Source organism: Propithecus coquereli, unplaced genomic scaffold (assembly GCF_000956105.1).
Source record: "Propithecus coquereli isolate 6110/MARCELLA unplaced genomic scaffold, Pcoq_1.0 Scaffold10, whole genome shotgun sequence".
NCBI classification, from domain to species: Eukaryota; Metazoa; Chordata; class Mammalia; order Primates; family Indriidae; genus Propithecus; species Propithecus coquereli.
The window spans coordinates 1072337-1094153 of record NW_012133858.1 but is presented as its reverse complement, the minus strand read 5'-3'; the positions used below and the strand labels follow the sequence as shown (position 1 = coordinate 1094153).

Here is a 21817-nt window from a genome sequence, read left to right as displayed (position 1 = left end):
TGGGTCCATTCTCGATCGTGCTGAACACCAGCATGGCTGAGGCTGCTCCTTTCAACTCTGGGCTCCTGGCAGGGTAACCAATCATCCTGGTTTGCCTGCGATGGAGAGGTTTCCTGGGACATGAGACTTTCAGCGTTGAAACTGGGAGAGTCACTGGGGCAAACCAAGACACTTGGCAACTGTTCCCTTGGCAGCTGTCTTGGGCTCACAGCCAGCCTGCCTTTGTCTATTGCAAGGTGCTAGTTGTCTGCCCTAAGTGACCTTTCAAATGATGTGCATGGGTCAACAAACCTGTCAGCAAACATTTACTAAGTAACAGTTACGACATTTTCCAGTAGCTGGAGAGCAGGCAAAGGAACACAACGAGTAAAATAAACACAGTTCTTGTCCTCAGGAAGCTTTCAATTTAAGAAGGGAGATTGATACATAAAGATATTATTTTGATATAAATTCAATATATAATTTAACACCTCTCTAAACTACCTCCTCTAAAAATCTCCATTTTTCCCTGCTTTGGGTGTAATAATTTTAGCTGGATCAATCTGAACAAAACTGAATTTTTCCTAAAATGAATGTTGTTTTTTTCTGATAAAAATAAAATGTACTAGGTTGAATAATTGCTTCCAAGGATATTAGGTCCTAATCCCTGGATCCTGTAAATGTTACCTTATCTGGAAAAAGAGTCTTTGCAGATGCGGTCAAATTAAGGATCTTTAGTGAGGAGATTATCCTAGATTGTCGGGGGGTGGAGAGCGTTAATGCAGTCGTGGGAACGTTAGAAGAGAGAGGTAGGGGCGATTTGACATAGACAGGAGAGGAGAAGGCAGTGTGAACAGGGAGGCAGGGATGCGAGTGAGGTGGCCACAAGCCAGGGAATGCCAGCAGCCACCAGAAGCTGGGAGAGGCAAGGCATGAATTTTCCTCTAGAGCTTCCTCAGCCCTGCTGACACCTTGACTTCAGCCTAGGGAAAGTGATTTCAAACTTATGGCCTCCAAAACTGTGAGAGAATAAATTTCTGTTGTTTAAATCACCTAGTTTTGGTAAATTTTTACAGAAAATTAACACATGTACTAAAAATTAACATACAAAATCTGCAGAAAATAAAAATCACCTTTTATCACACCATCCAGAAATAACCACTATTAACTTGCTTACACATGAAGCAAAAAGACAGCAGTCTGCCCAGGTCTCCCAGCACCGAATATGAACACTGGCATAATTTCCTATTTGGTTGCATATATTGCTTTTTTTCCATTTAACTTTATATTTTGGCCAGTAAATATTCTTCAAAAAATGTGACTTTTCATGGCTACACAGTTTTAAAAATAATAGATTTATCATTTATTTAAATCATCTTTTATTGTTAGACAGGTACTCTACAAAATTTTTGTATTATACATAACAGTGCAGTGAACATACTTGAACATCAATTATTTGTGTGCACATCTGATTATTACCCTAGAATGGAGTCCCAGAAATAGAGTTATTGGATTAAAGACTATGAACATTTTAGGATAGTAATTTCAAGTGACTTTCTGGGATGTCCAACCAATTTACACTTCCAGTAGAAAACTATAAAAGAGCCAGTCTTACCACAGGCCTGCCAGTATGAAATGGTAACATTAAAAAATTATTTCTTTAATATGCAAACATACGATTCTAATGTATTGATAATTTTAGAATAAATTGATTTGTTTTTCTGTGAATTGACTATTGAGGTTCTTTGCTTGTTTGTTTAGCGAGGTGTTATGTGTTCTTTTTCTTTTTATTGATAGGTAGGAGTTCTATATAATCAAAGAACATCGATCCCCTGTCATCTTTATTTTGAATAGTTTTCATGGTTGGTCATTTGCTTTTTAATTTTGTTAATGTATTTTTTATATAGAAAAATAGTTCCTACATAGTTCAGTTTGTTAAATTTGTCTTTTGTGATTTTTTTCCTTTGCTGTTATTATTAGGAAACTCTTCTCTACCCTGAAATCTGTTAAATTGTAAGGATGCAATGTGATTTCTCCCTTCTCCAACAGTTAGCCAATTTTCCTAACACTGTTCATGGAATTGTTCCTTCATTACTTTATCTTGTATGAAGTTATTTAATACCTGAGCTTACTTAAGTGCTGTTAACTCTTTTTTAGTAGTGTGGTAGCTATGAAACAAAATTTTAAATCTTTACCTTCACTTATTAGCTGTACCAACAAAGACAATAAAACCTGCTTCATGGCATTATTTTCAGGATTAAATGAAATAATATTTATAATGAGTTTATCATATAGTCAGCATTCAATAAATGAATGCTATTAGCAGTATTATTATTCTATTAATTTTTTTTAATTCTTTTATTATTCCATTGAGATATTATTCTACTTTAGCTGTGCAAGTAGGTTTAAATAAATGTGAGAATGTGAAACAATGTAACAGAGCTACTTCCATGTCCTTGAAGAAGGCTTGTTTATATTATCATATTCATTACTATGATCAAAGAAATCTATTAAATGATAAATTCTTCAACATAGTTAACTGCACTAGGTACTATCTATGTAGAGGTCAGTTGTCATAATAACACATTCCTGTTTTATTAGTGTCAATAAACTTGCCTAAATACAATGTCAGATTTCCTTAAAATTTGATGACAAGGTGACAAAATATTACATTGGTATTTTTCAGTTGCTGTGAGAGAACAGAATGATTAGCAATATCTGGGAACAGGAGGGGGAGACATAAATGTCAGTTTTGTTCTGAGCCTATAGACAAAGTCTAAGAAGAAACTGTATTTCTGAAGTTTCTAGACAAGAATTCCTATCAACCCCCAACTAATATAGAATGAGATATTTGTTAAAAGAAATTAGACTCATTCAGTTCATTAACATGATTATATTCCATTCTATCATATTCAAAGATGAAACTATTGTACTGATAAGGGGCTTATGACTATGTAGAAAACAAAATCTTACCCACAAATTGAAAGAACAATAAGATATTACTTTTGATTGATTCAGGCTGGCAAATAACTTAAATTGAAAATACTTGGTGTTGGCAAGTCTGTGGGGAAAAGAACATTCCTGTCTCCAGGGAGGACAGTTTGGCAGTATGTGACAAAATTTTAAACAAGAACTCTTTACTCAGCAAATATACTTCAGTGATTTTCCCCTAATGATATAAACAGACAAAAGTATAAAGATAAATGTGCAAAAATGTTTATTATAAAGTTTATGAAAGCAAAGTGTTGAGAAACAAAAATCCTAAATATCCATTAGTAGGAGCCTGGTTTCAGAAATCATGGCACATATGAGAGAATACTCATATATGTCTTTCTATATTTATTAACATGAAAAATGGTCACATTGTTGAATTAAAAGCATTCCAAAACAGCAATATATAGAACTGAGAAGTGGAAGAGTGTGTGTGTGCGTGTGTGTGTGTGTGTGTGTGTGTGTGTGTTAATATCTGTTATAGATATAGTTAGTGTCTGTTAAGAGCTATGTCTGGGGTATGGTATTTCAGGTGACTTATACTTTCTCCTTTATACTTTTTTGTATGCTTTCATTTTTGCAATAAAATATATTTTGTTTTGGGAAAACAAAACAACAAAAACAGAAAAAGAATAAAAGACTGAAGGAAATACCTAAATATGTTAACTGTAGTTGTCTTTAAGGAAGTTTCCTTTCTACTTTCCTTCATTTTCCAAACTGTCTTTTATTGAACATGATTACTTTTAAAATGTGGGAACACATATGGTAAGAGTGATTATAATCTGTACTTCTCTGTGGTTCCATGGGCAGGGGCTGCCATTATTTATGACTTAGCCATGCAGATTGGAGGCTTGTTTACCTTCCACCTTAGATCTCCAGGGGAGAAGTCCCCTTAACCACTGACGACTCTACATCAGCTGGTACATGTTGACTTCTCTAGTGGTCAACACTTATGTCCAATTTTTTTGTGTGCTTTGGTCTATTTTTTCATTAAAAATTAATGTATTTTTAGTGGACAAAATTATGAAAGTTAAAGTATAAAGAAGCAGGAAAAACCACCCATAATCCAATCACTGGAATGAATGGCTTAGTCTTTTGAACATCTTTCTTTTAATCTTCCATTAATAGACAATTTTATATCTGGGCTTTTTCCCCAATTATCATATGACTATTTCCCTGTATCACTAAAAACTCTTACATGTATTTTTAATGGCCCAAGCCAAATTTTTAAGAAGAATTTTTCATTCATTCCTATATCATTTCAAATCGAAGAATCTTTCATATGCTCAAAATAAGTTTATTACAGGAGCCATGAGAAAGACTCCCTCCCACCATTAGAGCCTGGGGCTGGTCCTTACCAATAATTGCAACCCCTTCCCAATCTCAATTCAAACACCCTCCCCCAACCCTGACTACCGTACTCCAGCACCCACTGACCTCACCGGGATGAATAATTCCTTGATCTACTTTTTCACTGTTACTCATCTGCCTTATGGCCTCATTTCCTTTCTTATTCACACTAAATTCCATGGCCAGTTATTTCAATCACTCCCTGGCGTACACTTTCACGTCCTTCAGCCCTCTTTGGCTGGCTGAACTCCAACCTTGGTTAAACTCAACTCTCTGACCACTCCACACCTCCACTCATACAGCCAAATGTTCAAGCCCTATTTTCAATGCTACCTCTACTGACATCCTTTAAGCATTTTTTCTCCTTTCTACTTGCCTATCCCTATTTGGTGACCATACAGCTTCTATTTAGCTGTTCTGCTCTTGCCCATCCTTCCTCCCCACCAGCCTAACTCTCTGGCTTACCCTGCACTCCTTCTTGGCTGCTTTTCTCAGATTCTTTCCTTTCCCAGCTCTCTGACCTCTCTCCTGACTTTTGTTTGTTCCCTCTCCCTTCTCTACCCACTCACCCACCACTTCCCCCAGGTCCCAAAAGAAACACAGAAGGACTAGCCTGACAAAAAAGAACTATGAGTGGGTGTAGCATCAGGACCCTCAGATTCCTGTCCTGCCTCTGCTGTGTGACCTTGGGCCAGCCACTTTACTTCTCTGGTTCTCAGTTTCCTCCCTATATAATAAAGCACATTTGGTTGAATAAACATAGAGATAATTTAATCCAGCTATTAAAACAAACAACATGATTCCAAAAATTCAAGAAAGAAAAATTTAGCAGACAGTTCCACTACCCTACTTTCCTCATCATATCATCCTACTTCCATCACCACGCTAAGATAATGTCAACCATCTGGTGCGTATTATGATTGTTATTTTAGTGCTGAAACTCTCCTTGGCCCATCCCATGAGTCCCACCCAGTCCCCATAATGGAAATGCAAACACTCACCGTGAATTTCTCATAGAGCTCATAAGTCAGGAGGGGGTTGGGCAGCTCCCTAAAGTAGAGCTTGCAGAGTGAGCCCACACAGTGGATGTCCTGGAGGTACACTTCCCTTGTCAGATCTGGACATTGATCTGAGCCAAACTCTTGCCTGAAACAACACAGACGGAGACATAACAATCCCAGGGAACATGTGCTCCATGTCGGCAGCTGCTTGCCTGCTTAGGGGTAAAAAGACCCTAACCTGCTGATCCAACTATATTTTTGACCTTGATTTAAAAAGACCTTCTACTCCAGGAACAAAGAAGCCACGGGTAGACTTTCACTTCGGGTCTGGATCTTCCTTGCAAAATCTGCTGTGATTAGAAAGATATATGCTCATTTACAAATGGATTTTCCACGGCATTATGTCTGCAGTCTTGGTTATGAACACTAGGAAATATGAAAACAGTTTGCCAAAAAGATCTATTGAAATTTCAGTTTTTCAAAAATATTGTTCAAAATGAACTTCCCTTTCTTAAAGGAGAGAACAAAACCAGAGTAGGTCAGATTGTTACCACTCATCTCCATATATTCTTGTCAACACACTTGTTTTATCTGGAGACTCAAACACAAGGTTTGAGAATTTCAATCAACTATCACTTTGATGCTCAATGGAAACTTCTAGGCTGCCTGATGGTGCCTCCTACAGGATAGATGAGCTTAATCGTAGCTTCTTAAACCATCCATAGTGGGATTTCTGGGAACATCATCCAATTTCAGGCCTGGTTTCTAATTAGAAAACATTTCCTAAAAGGTTACATGAATACACTGTCTCATAATACATATTTATCTGCTTAAAAATGACACATGTGAGCTTTAATATAAAGAGAAGTTGGGTGTCTTGAGAGAATTCCCTTGGTCAGCCAAGTGTTGACAAAATCAACAGGACTTTCAGAACCAGCATTTTCAAAACAGCTTGCTGCCCATTCTCATGTGCTCTGGGTCTGGCCCTTTAAAGAAGGGTAGGGAAATCCCTGATGCTGTCAGAGCCTGACGGGAACTGAGTGGAGCCTTGAACAGAGAATTATGCCTTGGCCTCGTAAATGCATAGGCATGTGTGCTTTTAAGAGGACAGAACAAAAACAATCTAGAACTTATTCACTTATTTAGCCAAAAATTTCCCTTCTCAAGGCTAAGGTCAGTCCTTAAATGAGAAAGAATTGGCTCCCACCCAAATATCCTTCCAGAATACCAACTACTGTGTAGTATATTGCAAAGCTAAGTAAACCAGTAAGAAGTATTTGCTGTCGAAACCCTAAAAAATGGCACACTAGCAAATTAATGAAATTATGTCAACACATAGATTCATTAGAATCTATGGCTGCAATAAACCAATTATTTTTTTAAACAGACATCACTTCTCCAGGAGAAAACAGTATGTTTTATTCCTTTGGTATAATTTAATTACAATTGAGATTTTTTTGGGGGGAGGGGCAGAAACCAATCAGGAGGAAGAATACGAAAACTGAATTACCTGTACAACCTATGAAATTTTACATATTAATTTTACATATTAATCTTGTAATCAGGATGTTTTAAAAATCTACACTTATAACTAAAGAACTTTAATAAATATATAAATTACCATTAAATGATGTTCTTTTTGATGTTCAAGAATATGCAAAATGTATAAACCTATTTTAGTCACAGAAAAGTATATATATAAATACTTTATATGTACTCTATATATACTGTAATACTCTATTATGTGTGTGTATATATATATATATAAAACACATATGTGTGTTTTGTGTAAAGGATTTTATCCTCTTAATTTAATGCAATAGAAACTTCTTCCAAATGTTTAGGATAAATCCAAAGACTTGGAAATAGTTCATCCATCAGTAATTTTTAAAATACCAGCATCAATTAGAGAGGCTTCTGATTACTATTTCAAATAAAATATCAAATGTTGAGTGTGTGCCAACAGAAAAACTCACACCGATGTCAGAGTTCTGAACGCTATGTAACAGGAACCTAATCTAACTGAGCTTTGGGTAGGCAAGTGAATGATAATTAGATCACATTTTCCTAACTTGTAACTCAAATCAGATCCACCTAAGAAGGATAAATCTCTCTGGCTCAAGACATAGAAAGAGATTCAAAGCCCTAGGAGCTTTTGTTGGAAAGAATCATATCAGGCTGGAGAGTTTCCTGATTGGATTAAGGAACTGTCAGGCATCTGAAAACAGCCACATTTGGGTCTTGCCACCCTTCACGCAGTCCCTTCAGGTTTTTGATACTCCCAACACCTGTGGACAGAGGCGTGGACAAAGGATCATAGGAGAATTCTTTTAGGCTGTTCTTGTGGCTTACCTGAGCCGTTGTATGTTTGAGGTGACTCCCGAAAGCCGATAGATTCCATCCACGATGCCGTGAGTCTCTATAAATTCTGCACAGCTCTTCAATACATATGGAACTATGTAAAGGAAAAGAAAAAACAATAAAGTGCTAGATGTAAATCCGACTGTCCTTTGAAGATATCCTTCTAAAAATTCAGGTAACTTCAAAGAGAAACAAGTATGGAGCTCATATGAGTTACAAGTGGGAACAGTTATTTGTAAGTGGTAGGTGATGTTCCTTTTGTATTTCAAAAAATCATAGAGTTTTGTTAAAGTTTAAAAAACTCATGTATTTTAAGAATTTTTTTTAAAGAATTTGAAAAATATGCAAAAACTTTGATTTTGAGACCAGTGGTGACCTTGGAAACCCACAAGTCAGTCTCTTTTCACTGGTTCTCCAAGTGTGGTCTCCTGACTAGCAGCCTAAACATCTCCTGAGAACTTGTTGGAAATGCAGATTCTCAGGCCTCACTCCAGACCCACTTGACTCAAAAATTCCGGGAGTGAGGCCTAGCAATCTGTGTTTTAACAAGCCCTCTGGGTGACTCTGATGCACACTAAAATTGGAGAACCACTGCCTTATTCTTATTCTATCAAACCACAGATAAATTTCCTTCACTCACTCATGATTGCTTGTTGCTTATGAAAAGTAATTAATGCATGGGAAAATGCTTATAATACAAGTAGGTAAAAAAAAAAAGGATATTCATTGAGAATTCAGTTATGTAAAAAATCATCGTAAAGAAAAAGAGACTGGAAGAAATCTGCCAGAATGTTAAAGGTGATTTAAATGTTGAAGAGGTTTTATTTTAAAAAGTGAGGGCCTCTCCCACCACTTCTCCTCACTCCCTCACCCCACCCCACCCCCCCGCCCCGGGCTGCCATGGGTCAATTCAGTCAGTGATTTAATGGACCACATAAAAGGGACTGACATGGCCTCTTGAATTCCTGCCACTCCAGAAGCTCAGCGCCCTGGTGGAAGGGTCTGGCTGTGCTGCTCTCTCTTGAGGGTTGACCTTGAGCAGCCCAGACTGCTCAGTGGCCCAGAATGGCAGATGTAGACCTTTTGGATGATATGGAGAGAGCGGCAAGTCACTCGCCACTTTGGTCACTGGATAGATCCCCCCGAGGCCGCCTCGTGAGAATGCTGTCAATGGTGGTTTGGGATGGAAGAAGCCAAGCCTCAGACTCTGAAGTCTTCAGTGAGTGGCTTCCTGGAGGCATAGAGGTGGTGTGGGGCCTCCATGAACTAATGCTTGGGTTAGCACTGTGCTCACACCCCCACCACATGCCTAGTTCATTAATGCTGTAGATTAGACCAATGCCAGTTCATTAATGCTACTGCACATGCTCATGCCTATACACAATTCCACACTGGACTGGACCTTTATGTGGGTAGACACCAGGCTCAATATGTGGGTAGACATTCAGACTCAATATTCTACCGGAATTATGACACTTTCTAAGCACCCCTCCCCTTGCTGCCTTCAAATAACTGTAATTTTACATGCTCAATAAAGTTCATCATACTTAAAGCATTCTGCCATCTCTCAAAGGCTGTGCATGCCCAGAGCCATTCCCCTCTAGCACACATCCTTGGTTTGCCCCTGTCCTCTATGACTAGAGCCAGGGAGAATCTTCTCTGTTAACACAGGTCAGAAGAGGTCAGGGAGTAGACTTGGGATTGGAAATATTGAGGCCAGAGACCACAGCCGCGGAGCCACATTGGGGTGTGATGGAGGGGCTGTGGGCACGGGCAGGGCTCCAGAGTTTCTGCTTGTCTTCGGCGAGAAGAGCCATGATTTGATCCGTTTTATAAAATAGGGTTCTTGGTAAGATTTTTGTCTCCCACCCTATAAAAATAGAGATAGAAAGAAAGTGTTCTAGTGCTTAAAAGGATATATCTTAACATCCCTGCTGTGCACAATAATGGTCTACTCTTTTCCCACCACAACTGGCTCTTCTGTAACCTGCCACATGTGGCCTGTAGTTGAGGGCGCAGGTTCAGACACCAAACTGCCTTTGTAAACTTGGGGAAAATAAACAATGATTCTGTTTCTCAGTTTCCACATCTGCATAATGAGGTTAATAGTGATATTAACCTCATAGTTAAGACTGAAATAATACTTGTAAACATTTAGCACAGACCCTGGCATAGAAAAAGCATTCCACAATGACAGTTATTATTTCTACTTGTAGCTTATCTATGATATAAACTTACAATTTTTTTTTTTACTGAAAACAGAGTTTGCCCCCTCCCATCCAGTGGGCCTCTGGGGTAGAGGACCAACCTCATACCAGTCAAAACTGATCTCTACTCTTTGGAATGGCTGTTTTGTCCTTCTTTAGTAAATGTTTCTATCTGAGAGGAATTTTGCTTCCATGGGACCTTTTCTCTGTGCAGTTAGGGGTATCTTTGTCGCATGAAGGCAGGAGGATCTCGCAGTGGACCGTGCGTTGGCAGCCTGGGAGCTGTGCCTAGCCCTCAGGGAATTCTGCACTTCGAGTCCGTCCCGAGGCGTGCAGCCGTTGTGTGGTGCGGGGCACAAGTGGACTTACGAACTCCAAGCATTCACAAGGACTCAAAGGCACAAGCTTCAGACTTGAAGGGCCTTTTTTTAAAGAACATTCCACAAAAGGGGCAGTGCAGGGTCGCCAACCTGTCTCGGCCCGTTCTCAGATAGGGACCTCCTAGTGCCACAGCTCTCGGCTGCAGCACTTCAAGCTCTGTTTGCTTTAAAGGTGGGGAAAACACATTCCCAGACAGAGCCTCTGCCATAAATTTATTCTGGCTTTGGTACAGAGGCCCTAGAACCTCTTGTCCATGGCTCTGTTTAATTAAGCAGGAGACGATATTAAAACAACCCAAGGGAAGAGGTCATGGTCCCAATCCCTGTGGAGTGTTAGCTTTCCTGGGTTCTCATCTTGGGCTGAGCTGGAAAGTGTTGGAATTCTCCATCATTATTACTCAGTAGTAGGAAAGGACTCGGTTAATCTCTGTGTAATCATCTAACTCTAGACACTGGAACAGTGGTCCTTAGACCGTGGTCCCTGGGTCACCTCCCATAGCAGCAGCAGACTCCAGCTCATTCTGATGCACACGTAAATTGAAGGAACCACCAGTCTAGACCAGAGCTTCTCATACGTTCACATGCATACAAATCACCTGGGGATCTTGTTAACATGCATGTTCCAATTCAATAAGGAGGTGGGTGGAGGGAGTGTCAAGAATTTGCATTTCCAACAAATTCCCAGATCAGGTAGTGCCAATCTGCGGCCCACACTTAGGGTAATGAGGGTCTCAAGATAGCCGTGGGGGGTAGTGTTGCAGGGGCTGCTAAGAGTTTAGTCTCGAAATCTCAGAATTCTTCAGAGTATTGTCCCTGGGGTTCAATCAGATTGGGGACACCCTAGGATTCTGGACAGGCTAGAAGCTTGATACAAAATAGCCGAGTAGTTACAGATGGAAAGAAAGCTTCCATTGTCAGTGTAGGCATGGGAAGGAGTGACAGTAGAGGTCGAGTCACAGAGCTTGTTCTGTGGGATTTACCCTGGGCCCAAAGAACTCTGAGTCTCCTCCTACAGAGGTACACACAGTTGCTGATTATGATATAACTTCTTCAAATTGTTTCACTGATGGTTCTAACCTCCTTTTTTTGTTTTGTTGTTTTTCCTGGATCAGTGATCTTAAACATGAATTTTTAATCTGAGCACAAAATACATCTTGAGGTGGGTTCTGATGGAAAAGTGAATCTTGCCTTTGATTTATGCTTTACAGTTTATGAAACACTATGAAGTACTTTGTCTCATTTGATCTAACCTAATGCAACTATTAATAAAAGATGTTTTACACTTATAAATAGGTGTGGGGCACTCTCCTCAATTCCTTGCCTCTTTAAGGGTTTAGTGCAGAAAAGGCCAACAGTCAAATTATTCCTTCCCCAGAAGTCATAACTCTGGTAAGCTGCCTCAGTTTCCTGTGTGCCTGGGATCTGATCAGGTCTGGACACAAAGATTGGAACAAGCACAATTTTATTTGGTCATTTGTATGTCTATGTTCTTTCATAACAAATTGCATTTATGTTTTAGGGAAACTGGCATTCCCCTGTCCCCATCCTGGATTTTGTTAAGGTCTTGTATTGGTCAGATTTCATCTCCTCTCTCTGCCCTGCATTCCTGACCTTCAAAGTCAAGTCCAGTGGTGTATACATAGAATGGAATACGACTCAGCAGTAACAAGGAGTGTCGAAGCATATGAGTGCAGATCAAAGATTTTAGGGTGGGTCACAGTGGGTAGCTAGACCATGAAAGAGCACCTACTGTACGATTCCATGTATATAAAACTCTAGAAAATGCAAACTAACTTACAGTAAGAGAAAGCAGTAAGAGGCAGGAGGCAGGGATTTCAAAAGGACCCAAGGAAAATGAGCCGGGCATGGTGGCGCATGCCTGTAGTCCCAGCTACTCGGGAGGCTGAGGCAGAAGGATCGCTTGAGCCCAGGAGTTTGAGGTTGCTGTGAGCTAGGATGACGCCACGGCACTCTAGCACGGGCAAAACAGTGAGACTCTGTCTCAAAAAAAAAAAAAAAAGGACCCAAGGAAACTTTTGGGCATGATGGATATGTTCATCATCTTGTTTGAGGTGATAAGAAGGACCAAGAGCCACCAGCGGGTGGAAAATAATGATATTATACTTGAGGGGGGAGGACAAAAGAGAAAGGGACACTAGACACTGCACAGGGAAGAAATCCTGTGTTAGAATCTGTTGCGATGCGTATGGGAGAGAAACAGTTCTGTTGTGCCATGAATGAGCCCTCTCTTTGGGATTTTTCCAAGAGATGCAGTAAAGATTTAAATTATTTCCCCATTATCCTGGGTTATCCATGCCGAACTTTCTGGGCGTTCCCCCTTCTCTGCCTGAGAATCCAGGCGCTGTCCTGGATTCTCTATGGCCCCCTATAACTTCTCTCTCTGTGCTAGTCCCTGCTCTTCCTTTGTTTCCCGTCCTGTGCCTGCCCCTCTTCAACTGCAATTTCTGTCCTGTGCCCTCCCAGCCTCTGCAAGGCTCTCCCTGCCCAGAGGTCACTGTCCACCCCGATTTTCCCTCTGATTCTCTTTCTTCCTCTTGTTTTATCTTCTTTCGACTCTCTTCCTCCTGGCCTAAAGTGGAATTAAGGAAATATTGAAAATTTGTGGTATTTATTTGACAAAGTATGTTTTCTGTTCTTAAAAAAAACTAAATTATAATAAAAGCTATCCATGTAACAAAATCATTTATACCCCCTTAATATTTTGAAATTTAAAAAAAGGACCAAATTAATTGCTTCTAATTTTCTAAGCAAAAAAAATTCTAAATATGTTAGGGCTTCAGAGAAAAGTTTAATCTTTTTCTTTTAAAAAAATCGAGATATAATTCCAATGCCATAACATTCATTCACCTTTTCAAAGTCCATACTTATGTGATTTTTAATATATTTACAAGTTAAGCAACCATCACACTATCTAATTCTAGAACATTTTCATCACCCAAAAAGAAAGTCCATATCCATTATTAGTTACTACCCTTTCTCTCCTCACCCCATCCCCTAGCAGCCACTAATCAACTTTTTATTTCTGTGAATTTGCCTGTTCTGGACATTTCACATAAATGGAATCTTAAAAATATGTGCCTTTGCGATGGGCTTCTTTCACTTAACATAAAGTTTTCAAGGTCCATCCATGTTGTAGAGTGTGTCAGCATTTCATTCATTTTTACGGCTGAATGATATTCCAAATATTTTCCTCGTTTTGTTTATCCATTCATCAGTTGATGGAAATTTGAGTTGTTTCCACTTTTTGGCTATTATGAGTAAGTAATGCTGCTATGAACCTTCATGTACAAGTTTTTATATGGACGTAAGTTTTCAATTCTCTTGGATATATATCCAGGAGCGGAATGGCTAGGTCATAAGGTGATTCTATGTTTCACTTTTGAGGAACTGCCAAACCGTTTTCCATAGCAGCCTTGCCATTTTACATTCCCACTAGCAATGCATGAGGATTGCAATTTCTCCACATCTTTGTCAACACTTGTTATTGTCTATCTTTTTTTTATTACAGTCATCCTAGTAGGTATGAAGTGGTACTCATTGTGTTTTTTATTTGCATCTCCTCGGTAAATAATGATGAACATCTTTTCATGTGCTTATTAGCCCTTTGTATATCTTCTTTGAAGAAATATCTATTTGGATCCTTTGTCCATTTTGAGTTGAGTGGCTTGTCTTTTTTTTCTTGAGTTGTAAGAGTTCATCATATATTCTTAATACTAGACCCTTATCAGATATATGATTGGTAAATATTTTCTCCTATGCTGTGGGTTTATCTTTTTACTTTCTTAATAGTGTTCTTTGAAGCACAGAAGTTTTGCATTTTAATGAAATCCAATTTATCTATTTTTTTTTCTTTTGATGCTGGTGTTTTTGGTATCAGGGGAAAATCTTATTTATATTGTCTATATCCTTTGATTCTTCATTATTCACATGCATAGAGAGTGATACTATAAAGTAATGTAACTATTATTTCTTATTGTTATATATCAGAACATATAAATCTAAAGGAGAATTGTCCCTTAGGAAATGAAACCATTATCTGGCTCAAAACATGTCTGGAAACACCCTTTGGGAATTTCTAGTGAGAAGTCATACATATTTTACTCCACAAAGAACTCGAGTATAATCTTCTCCCAAGAGGAAAAGAGGAAGAAAAGAGTGAGCAACTTTTATACTGTATCATTTTCATTTTCCCTGCAGGGTTCAAAGCAATTGTTTTATTATTATTTTACTTTCAAATTAATTTCAGGGAGTATAGGGTTTAGTTCTGTCTTCTCTTTAGTTCCTACAGACAGGGAATATATTTTGTCTTTTGAAAGCAGAGATTAGGTTGTGTTACTCTCCTGCCTAAACACCTCCCATGGTTTCTTATTACCAACGGCGTAGAGTCCAAACTGCACAGTAAAAGCCTAGGAGGTTTTCCACAATCTGGCCATTCTCCACCTTGCTAGTCCCATGACTGACCGCTGAGCTCTCCCTCCCTCTCACCCCCACACAGGGATGCTGGGCTCTGGCCACACTGAACAACCTGCCACTTCCTGAGTATGCTTTGAACCTTCATACCTTCCCAGCTTTTCATGGGATGTTCCCCATGCCTGAGCCCATTGCCTCTTCTCTGCTGGGAAATACCTCCTACTTATCTTTCGGGATTTAGCTCAAGCCCCAACTTCTCTATAAAGCCTTCCTCAGGCAGAACTAGGTTCTCCTTCCTCCATGATCTCATATCTCCTTGTCTCCTCTCTTTCCGGCACTCTGCAGAATTGTCAATTCAACTCAATTGCCTATTAAAACTGCATTGATATATAATATCATTTTTCACTTCTCAGATTGGCAAAGATATATAAATTTGTTAACACAAAGTGTTGGCAAGGCTGTGGAAAATAAGCACTCCCTTGCATTGCTAGTGGCAGGGGAGACTGGCATAACCTCTGAAGGGCAATTTGACAGTGTCTATCAGAATTACAGATACCCATACTCTTTGACCCAGTGGTTCCTCTTCTAGGAATTTACCCTACAGATATTCTTGTACACACGATGAATAACATGAACAAGGTTATTCATTGCAGCAGTTTTTGTAATAGCACCAGATTGTCCATCAATAGGAAGTTGCTAACATAAATAATGGAACATTCACACAGTGGAATACTATATAGTCATGAAAAAGAACAAGAGCATTTTCATGTACATAGACTTGTCTCCAAGATATATTTTTAGTAGACCAGCATAATGATATGCTAGCATCTTTTTTTTAAAAGAGAGGATAAAAGAATAGATATGCATATTCATTTGTATATGCAGTCAATATCTATGGAAGGATTCATAAGAAAGTGATAACTTTAGTTGTCCTACAGGAAAAGAAACCGGAGAGCTGGGACTAGGGCTTTGAATCAGAGAGAGACTTCTTAATGTGTTTTTTAAATATTTTTAGATTTTGAACTATAAGAATATATTACCTTTTCCAAAAATTTTTCATAATAAATTTAAGTCCACAAATATTTACTTCAAGCCTACCCTGTGTCCAGCACCAGGTATGAGGTGTTACTTGTTTCTGTTTCATCTCCTTTACTAACTCGTGAGCTCCATGGGGACAATGAGGACAGTCCTGTGTCTTTTTCATCAAGAATAGTCTTAAAAACACAAGCACTCAAAATATTTTGCTGAACAGGAGATTGGTCATTTTTTCCCCAGATATATTTTCTGTGCTTCTTTGATATCTGGATCCCTCAAAGAAGAAAACCCTTATGATGTGCCAGGCACTGCTTTAGGTGCATTTTTATTTGTTTGTTAATTTGACCACATTCTCCGTTCTGTAATTGTAGCCAATCCATGAAACAGGTAAAATGATCTCCACTTTCAAGACATGAAAGCTGATTTTGAGAAAGCTTAGGTGAGTTGCCCAACATCACACAGCTAGGCAGTGCTGGAGTTGGGATCCAAACCCAGGTTTGTCTGACACCAAAGCCCATGCCCTTTCTGTGATACCAGAAAAAGGCCCATGCTTTTCTACCTGGTTCAAACCCTCCCCAGCACGAGGGCAAGTCCTCTGAGTTGGTGGCAACTGTGGAGGCACAATTTGGAAAGAGCTGATCAGCTCCTTGCCCTTCACTGCCAAAATGCCTGAAATTCTACCACCGCAGGCCCCGCCTTTCAGTGTGCACCACCTCGTGGTTAATGCCTATTTTTAAGTTTCTTTTGAAAAAAGACAAAAGAATATTTGCTGATAAAAAATGAAAAAGATATACAAATACAAAGAGTACAAACTAATCGTCTCTTTTGAACCACCCTTTCTAATATATTAAATGATAAAAAAAAAGACACACTCTGAAATGTGAATATTAATTACCTCTATATGGTAGAAAATGTTAGGTAGATAGTGAGGGATTCCGGGTCTCCTAGGGGTGAAAGCGGGTGCTGTTGCCTTGGTTCAATTGCCCCACCTCGGAAGAAGGACAAGGGTGAACCCCCAGCACCCATCTTGGTCCTGCCCCAACCTAATCCTCTCCTGAGAGACTGCCGTACCTGGGGGAGGAGGGAATACCCTATGAATCTGCCAATCAAAACTTAGCATGCCAGCTGCAAAAGAATGCAGAGTACTCTCTTGCCCACGGGCCAAGCAGTGTAGGTACCATAGAGTCTGGAAATTGACCTAGAACAACCTGCATGGGTAGTAACGCAACTCCCAACTGTCGAATCTAAGTGGTTGCATGGTGATATCTGAGCCATTAAGGATGGTCCCAATCTGGGCACTATAAAACAAGTTGCAAACCATAACCAAAATCTCTTTGCCTTTCCTTTGGCTCTCCCTTTGCTGAGACGATGGGTCTTGTCATCATCTGTGGTGTGTGTATCACTGTCTGTAAATCTATATCTTGCTCTTCCTCTATAATCCTATCTTTCTCTCTTCAAACCTCATTTTCATGCTTGCCTTACTTTGGTGCATCTGGTCATTCTTCGGCCATGAACACGCTAAGAACCGACATATTCACACTGAAACCTGACAGAAAATAAATGATTTTCACTTTTCTGTATTCTAAATTTTCTGTGATGGGGATAGAGTAAAAGCATTTTATTTAAAAGAAAGAAATGGGTTTTTGGCCAGGTGCAGTGGCTCATGGCTGTAATCCGAGCACTCTGGGAGGCTGAGGTGGGAGGATTGCTTCAGGTCAGGAGTTTGAGACCAGCCTAAGCAAGAGCGAGACCCCATCTCTGTACAAAATAGAAAAATTAGCTGGGCATAGTGGAGTGTGCCTACTTGGGAGGCTGAGGCAGGAGGCTTGCTTGAGCCCAGGAGTTTGAGGTTGTAGTGAGCTATGATGACGCCACTGTACTCTGGCTCGGGAGGCAGAGTGAGACTCTGTCTCAAAAAAAAAAAGGGGGGGGTTTTGAAAACCAAGTTTCATTAAAGAAGCCAGTGGGGTTTCTGAAATCAGTGAGGCAACTTCTAAATGTTTGACAAAGTCCTTTCCGATGACCCTGTTGAGGATATTACCCCTTGTTAAGCTGAAGTATTTGCCTAACCTGCTGGCCTGGGGTGGCTCTGCCACTTGGCTGAGCAAGGCTCCAGATGGCAGATTGCACGCTGGAGTCTATTCCTCCAGACTACTCGGGGCCCCTGGGTCCCCTCCCCACCCACGTACAGGCTCTCAGATGCCAACTCAAGGCAGCCCTTTCCTGTAGAAGTGTCCAGGTCTTCCCTCTCATCTACCCCTGGATTTTCATCCTCGAAGGGGCCCTTAGGTCTGTGCTGTCAATGCTCTCTCTTTCCCAATGACAGCAAAGATTCTCCTAGCAAAGCTGATGTACCGAGGGCCTATGTGGAGGCTAAAGCAACTCCATCTTGGATGCTAATCCACCATGTCGACTTCGGATGAACTCCTGTTCCGGGAATGCCTCTAAGATTCCTACTTTATCTACTGTTACATAAATCCTGCCCTTAGATCAGAACAAACTTGACCATAAACCCTTCCCTAAGGCAGATTCACACAGCATTCTTGCCTTTCCCTGAGGGGCTGGCTTCAATAGTCCCACCCGTTCCTTCCCTGTGGTATTAACACATAAGCCCGAGGGTAATGGCATGGGAATCCACCATCTTGTATGGGGGCCAGCTGGGACACGGTTTCTGTTCCTAAGTCTCTAGTAAATGTTCCTTTCTAAGGAACTGTGTACATCAGCCTCTTTCTTCTGCCTCTCAGCTTCTTGAGTAGGTTTGCACAGACCTGACCGCCCCAGAACAACCTATCTAGCCTGAGGGACAAAAAGGTGGATAAGATCTTTGCTTTCAGGAAGCCAAGAAGGGAATGGGCAATTATTGTGTACCTACTGTATGCTGATCTCTGAGCTTTACACTTTTTATCGCCTATATGTAGCCAGCACAATCTTCACAACCACCTTATGAGGGAGGTATTTATCCCTGTTTTATAAATGAGGAACCTGAAGCTCAGAGGTATTATTAAGTAACTTGGCTTGTATGAAAATATCAAGCAAAATATGTTAAGGGCCCTAGACAGGCAAAAAAAAAAAAAAATGTGACGGAAGTTCTTTTAAAAAGATTACACATGGTGGCGGAAGTCAGGCAGAGCTTTTACACTGAACAAGAACAGGAAATTGTGTGCATTTATAGAGAGCCAACTGTACCAGAAGGACCACACCAGAGAGTGCTGAGACCGGACCCCCATGCTCAGGGCCGCACAGCATTGTGAGATGAGTGGATGGAGAAGGACAAGTCAAGGTGATGCAGTCAGAACCCTGACGCTGGTACACAGGGTGATTTGAGATGATACGATGTGATAAGATGTGACGTGATGCAATACACAGTACAGTACGTGCACAATGCTCATTTAGGCACCAGTGTATAATAAGCACTTAGTAAATGTCATCCACTTTCTGGTGGCACAGGAACAAAGAATTGTATAAACAAGGTAGGAAAGCAAGAAATAATGTGAATCCTAGGAATTCTGGCTAGACCAATCTGGTAGAAGAGAAGTATTCAGGTAAATTGGGGAATTTTTGATAACTGCCTGGGGAGACTGCGTTGTATCTTGATCTCCACCGCCAGATAAATCTTTCTAAAACACTACCTTGATGATAAATCTCCCCTACTCTAAAACATTCAGTGGCTCCCCATTGCCTGTAGAATAATGTCCAATCCAGGCAGCTCTGGAACTAGACCTTTAGCTGCCTCATCAGGCCAACCCCAGAGTTCTTCCCTTCAGAGAAATAGGCTTTTGAGAGGGAAGGGGTGGGTAATCTGGAGGAAGAGGTGCCACAAACATAACACTCCAAAGAGAAAAAAATAAGATGTCCCTTTAGGGTCAGTGGAGAGGACCTCTTATGATTTGTCAAGAATGAAAGGGGAGGTGAGAAAATTTGCCCTTTTCTAGCTGTTGCCTGAAATTTCTTGAAGGAAGTAAGAGCCTTTCTGACTCCCACATAAAAGACTGGTCATCATCATAGTTGGCTAACAAGCCTAGGAGGGACTCTCACAGGTGCCTCGGGTGCGCGTGTTTGGAGTAGGGGTGTTTGTGGCTGTGAGGAAGGGCGGTGCTGAGTAGAGAAAAAGGTTCACATGCTTTGAACATAGAAAACAAATCTGCAGGGAGTCCCCACGTGGCCCTGGGCTTAGGGCTGGCTCTGTTCCCCTTGTACACAAAAGCTACACAGAGGATTTTTGTCTCACTGCTGAAAATAGAGGCTGCTAGGTTTTGCGTAATTTATAAAGACATTTTCTGTTCATCCTTCCTACTGTCTGACCGTGTAGAGTTTTGTTCTCAGGGATTTGTAAGGGCAGACATCACTCACTCCACGGTGCTGCTCGCGGAGGACAGAAAGATCTCAGTCAACCCCTAGCACGGTCCCAGGCCTAACTTGTGAGCAACAACAAATCATTTAAATTTTCGATTTGGCCAGGCACAGTGGCTCATACCTGTAATTCTAGCACTTTGGGAGGCTGAGGCGGGAGGATCACTTGAGGCCAGGAGTTCAAGACCAGCCTGAGTGATATAGCAAAATCCCATCTCCACAAAAACTTAAAAAAAAAAAAAAAATTAGCTGGGCGTGGTGTCATGCACCTGTAGTCCCAGCTACTCGCTAGGCTGAGGCCAGAGGATTGCTTAGGCTCAGGAGTTTGAGGTTGCAGTGAGCTATGATTCTGCCACTAGTCTCTAGACTAGGCAACAGAGTGAGACCCTGTCTCAAAAAAAATTCTCAATTTAACTACATAAAGAGCAATCAGTTGAATTACCTGATCAAGATTTTATTTACTGGGCGAGCAGCTTTCTTGCCAGCCGCTCTTTGGGATGTCACTGGGTGGAGGCCATAAGCAGTAATGGGTAAAAAGGCCGGCCATGTATGCCTCTAGAGAGAGTACAGGAGAGAGGGTTGTGAACTAAGCAGGTTAATGAGAGAGAAACAAGGAAAATGAACCCGTTTCTTGATCTGTATGCTTCACTAACACCAATCATCTTAAGACTGAGGACAATGTAAATTTTTTTCTCCTCTGAGTGTGTCCAGGCCACTTACTTTTTTTTTAACATGCCTCATGGGTGGTTATGGGGCTGGATTGACCAAATGCTGTGGCATCGCATGCTTAGCTGTTATTACTCCACTTAATTCTTACAACTCTGAGGTGTAGGCATTACTGTTCCTATTTTCTAGATGGGAAACTCAGGTACAGTGTGGGCAGACAATTTGTCCAAGGTCAAACAGCCAGTGTTACACTGGGGTGCGGTTGTAAGTCTGTCTGAATCCAAAGCCCAGGAGCTGCCCAGGATGTTTTATCAGCATAACCTCACACTAGGGAAACCAAGGCACACACCAACGATGGGGGGACTAGAAAGCAGCAGAATGTAGAGGTGATTAACTAAGAGTAACTTGAAGAGGGAGAAGGACTTAGGCAATGAATTAAGAGACCTGGATTCCCTACAGGTATTAGATTCTAGAACTTTGAGGAAAGTAACTCTTCTTTTTTGATTCCCCTGGGTATCTCACAGGTACTGGGTGCCGGGTACGTGTCAGTTACAGCGACACGAACTCGCTGTGTGTCCTCGAGCTAACCAGCCACTCCCAGCCTGAGACTTCTGTCTTTACTACATCTGGAGCAAGTTCTGGATCCAGATGACTGCTAATGTTTCTTCCAGGTATAGCCTCCCAGCATCTGTTGGCTTCCTGGATGAAGCTGGGAGAAGAAATGGGCTAGAAATTAAGAAATTAGATTTGATTTCTACCTGCCAATGTTCAGGTCCTCACTCCTACCGTTCTGGTTTTTATCTAGGCTTTCCAGGACAAAACATTACAGTTAGTTTTTGTTTGTTAGTTTTGTTTTTGTTTCACATTTGTACTATTAATTATTCCCCAACTCATCTCATCTGTATGAACAGAAGTTTCTGTCAAATAAAACATAAACTTCATCCTGGAGTCCTCCAGGGACTTAGCGCTAAGAGTGAGAAATCCCTTCTCTTGCTTATTGGACCCTCTGGTTTCCTGGGCTGCACAGCTTCCTAATGGTTTCCAGACCTATGGCACTACGGGCTCT

General features: G+C 40.7%; 1 protein-coding gene across 1 annotated transcript in view; it reads right to left on the bottom strand.

Annotated features, from left to right (window-relative positions):
- The window catches only part of ARHGAP31 (Rho GTPase activating protein 31), a 114124-nt gene that overhangs the window by 39126 nt on the left and 53181 nt on the right, over nt 1-21817 (bottom strand). The window contains exons 2-3 of the mRNA XM_012642616.1: nt 7674-7776; nt 5322-5466 (exon numbers count right to left, since the gene is read on the bottom strand). Coding sequence (XP_012498070.1) covers nt 5322-5466; nt 7674-7776 — 248 coding nt within the window. The remainder of the gene's footprint in view (nt 1-5321; nt 5467-7673; nt 7777-21817) is intronic.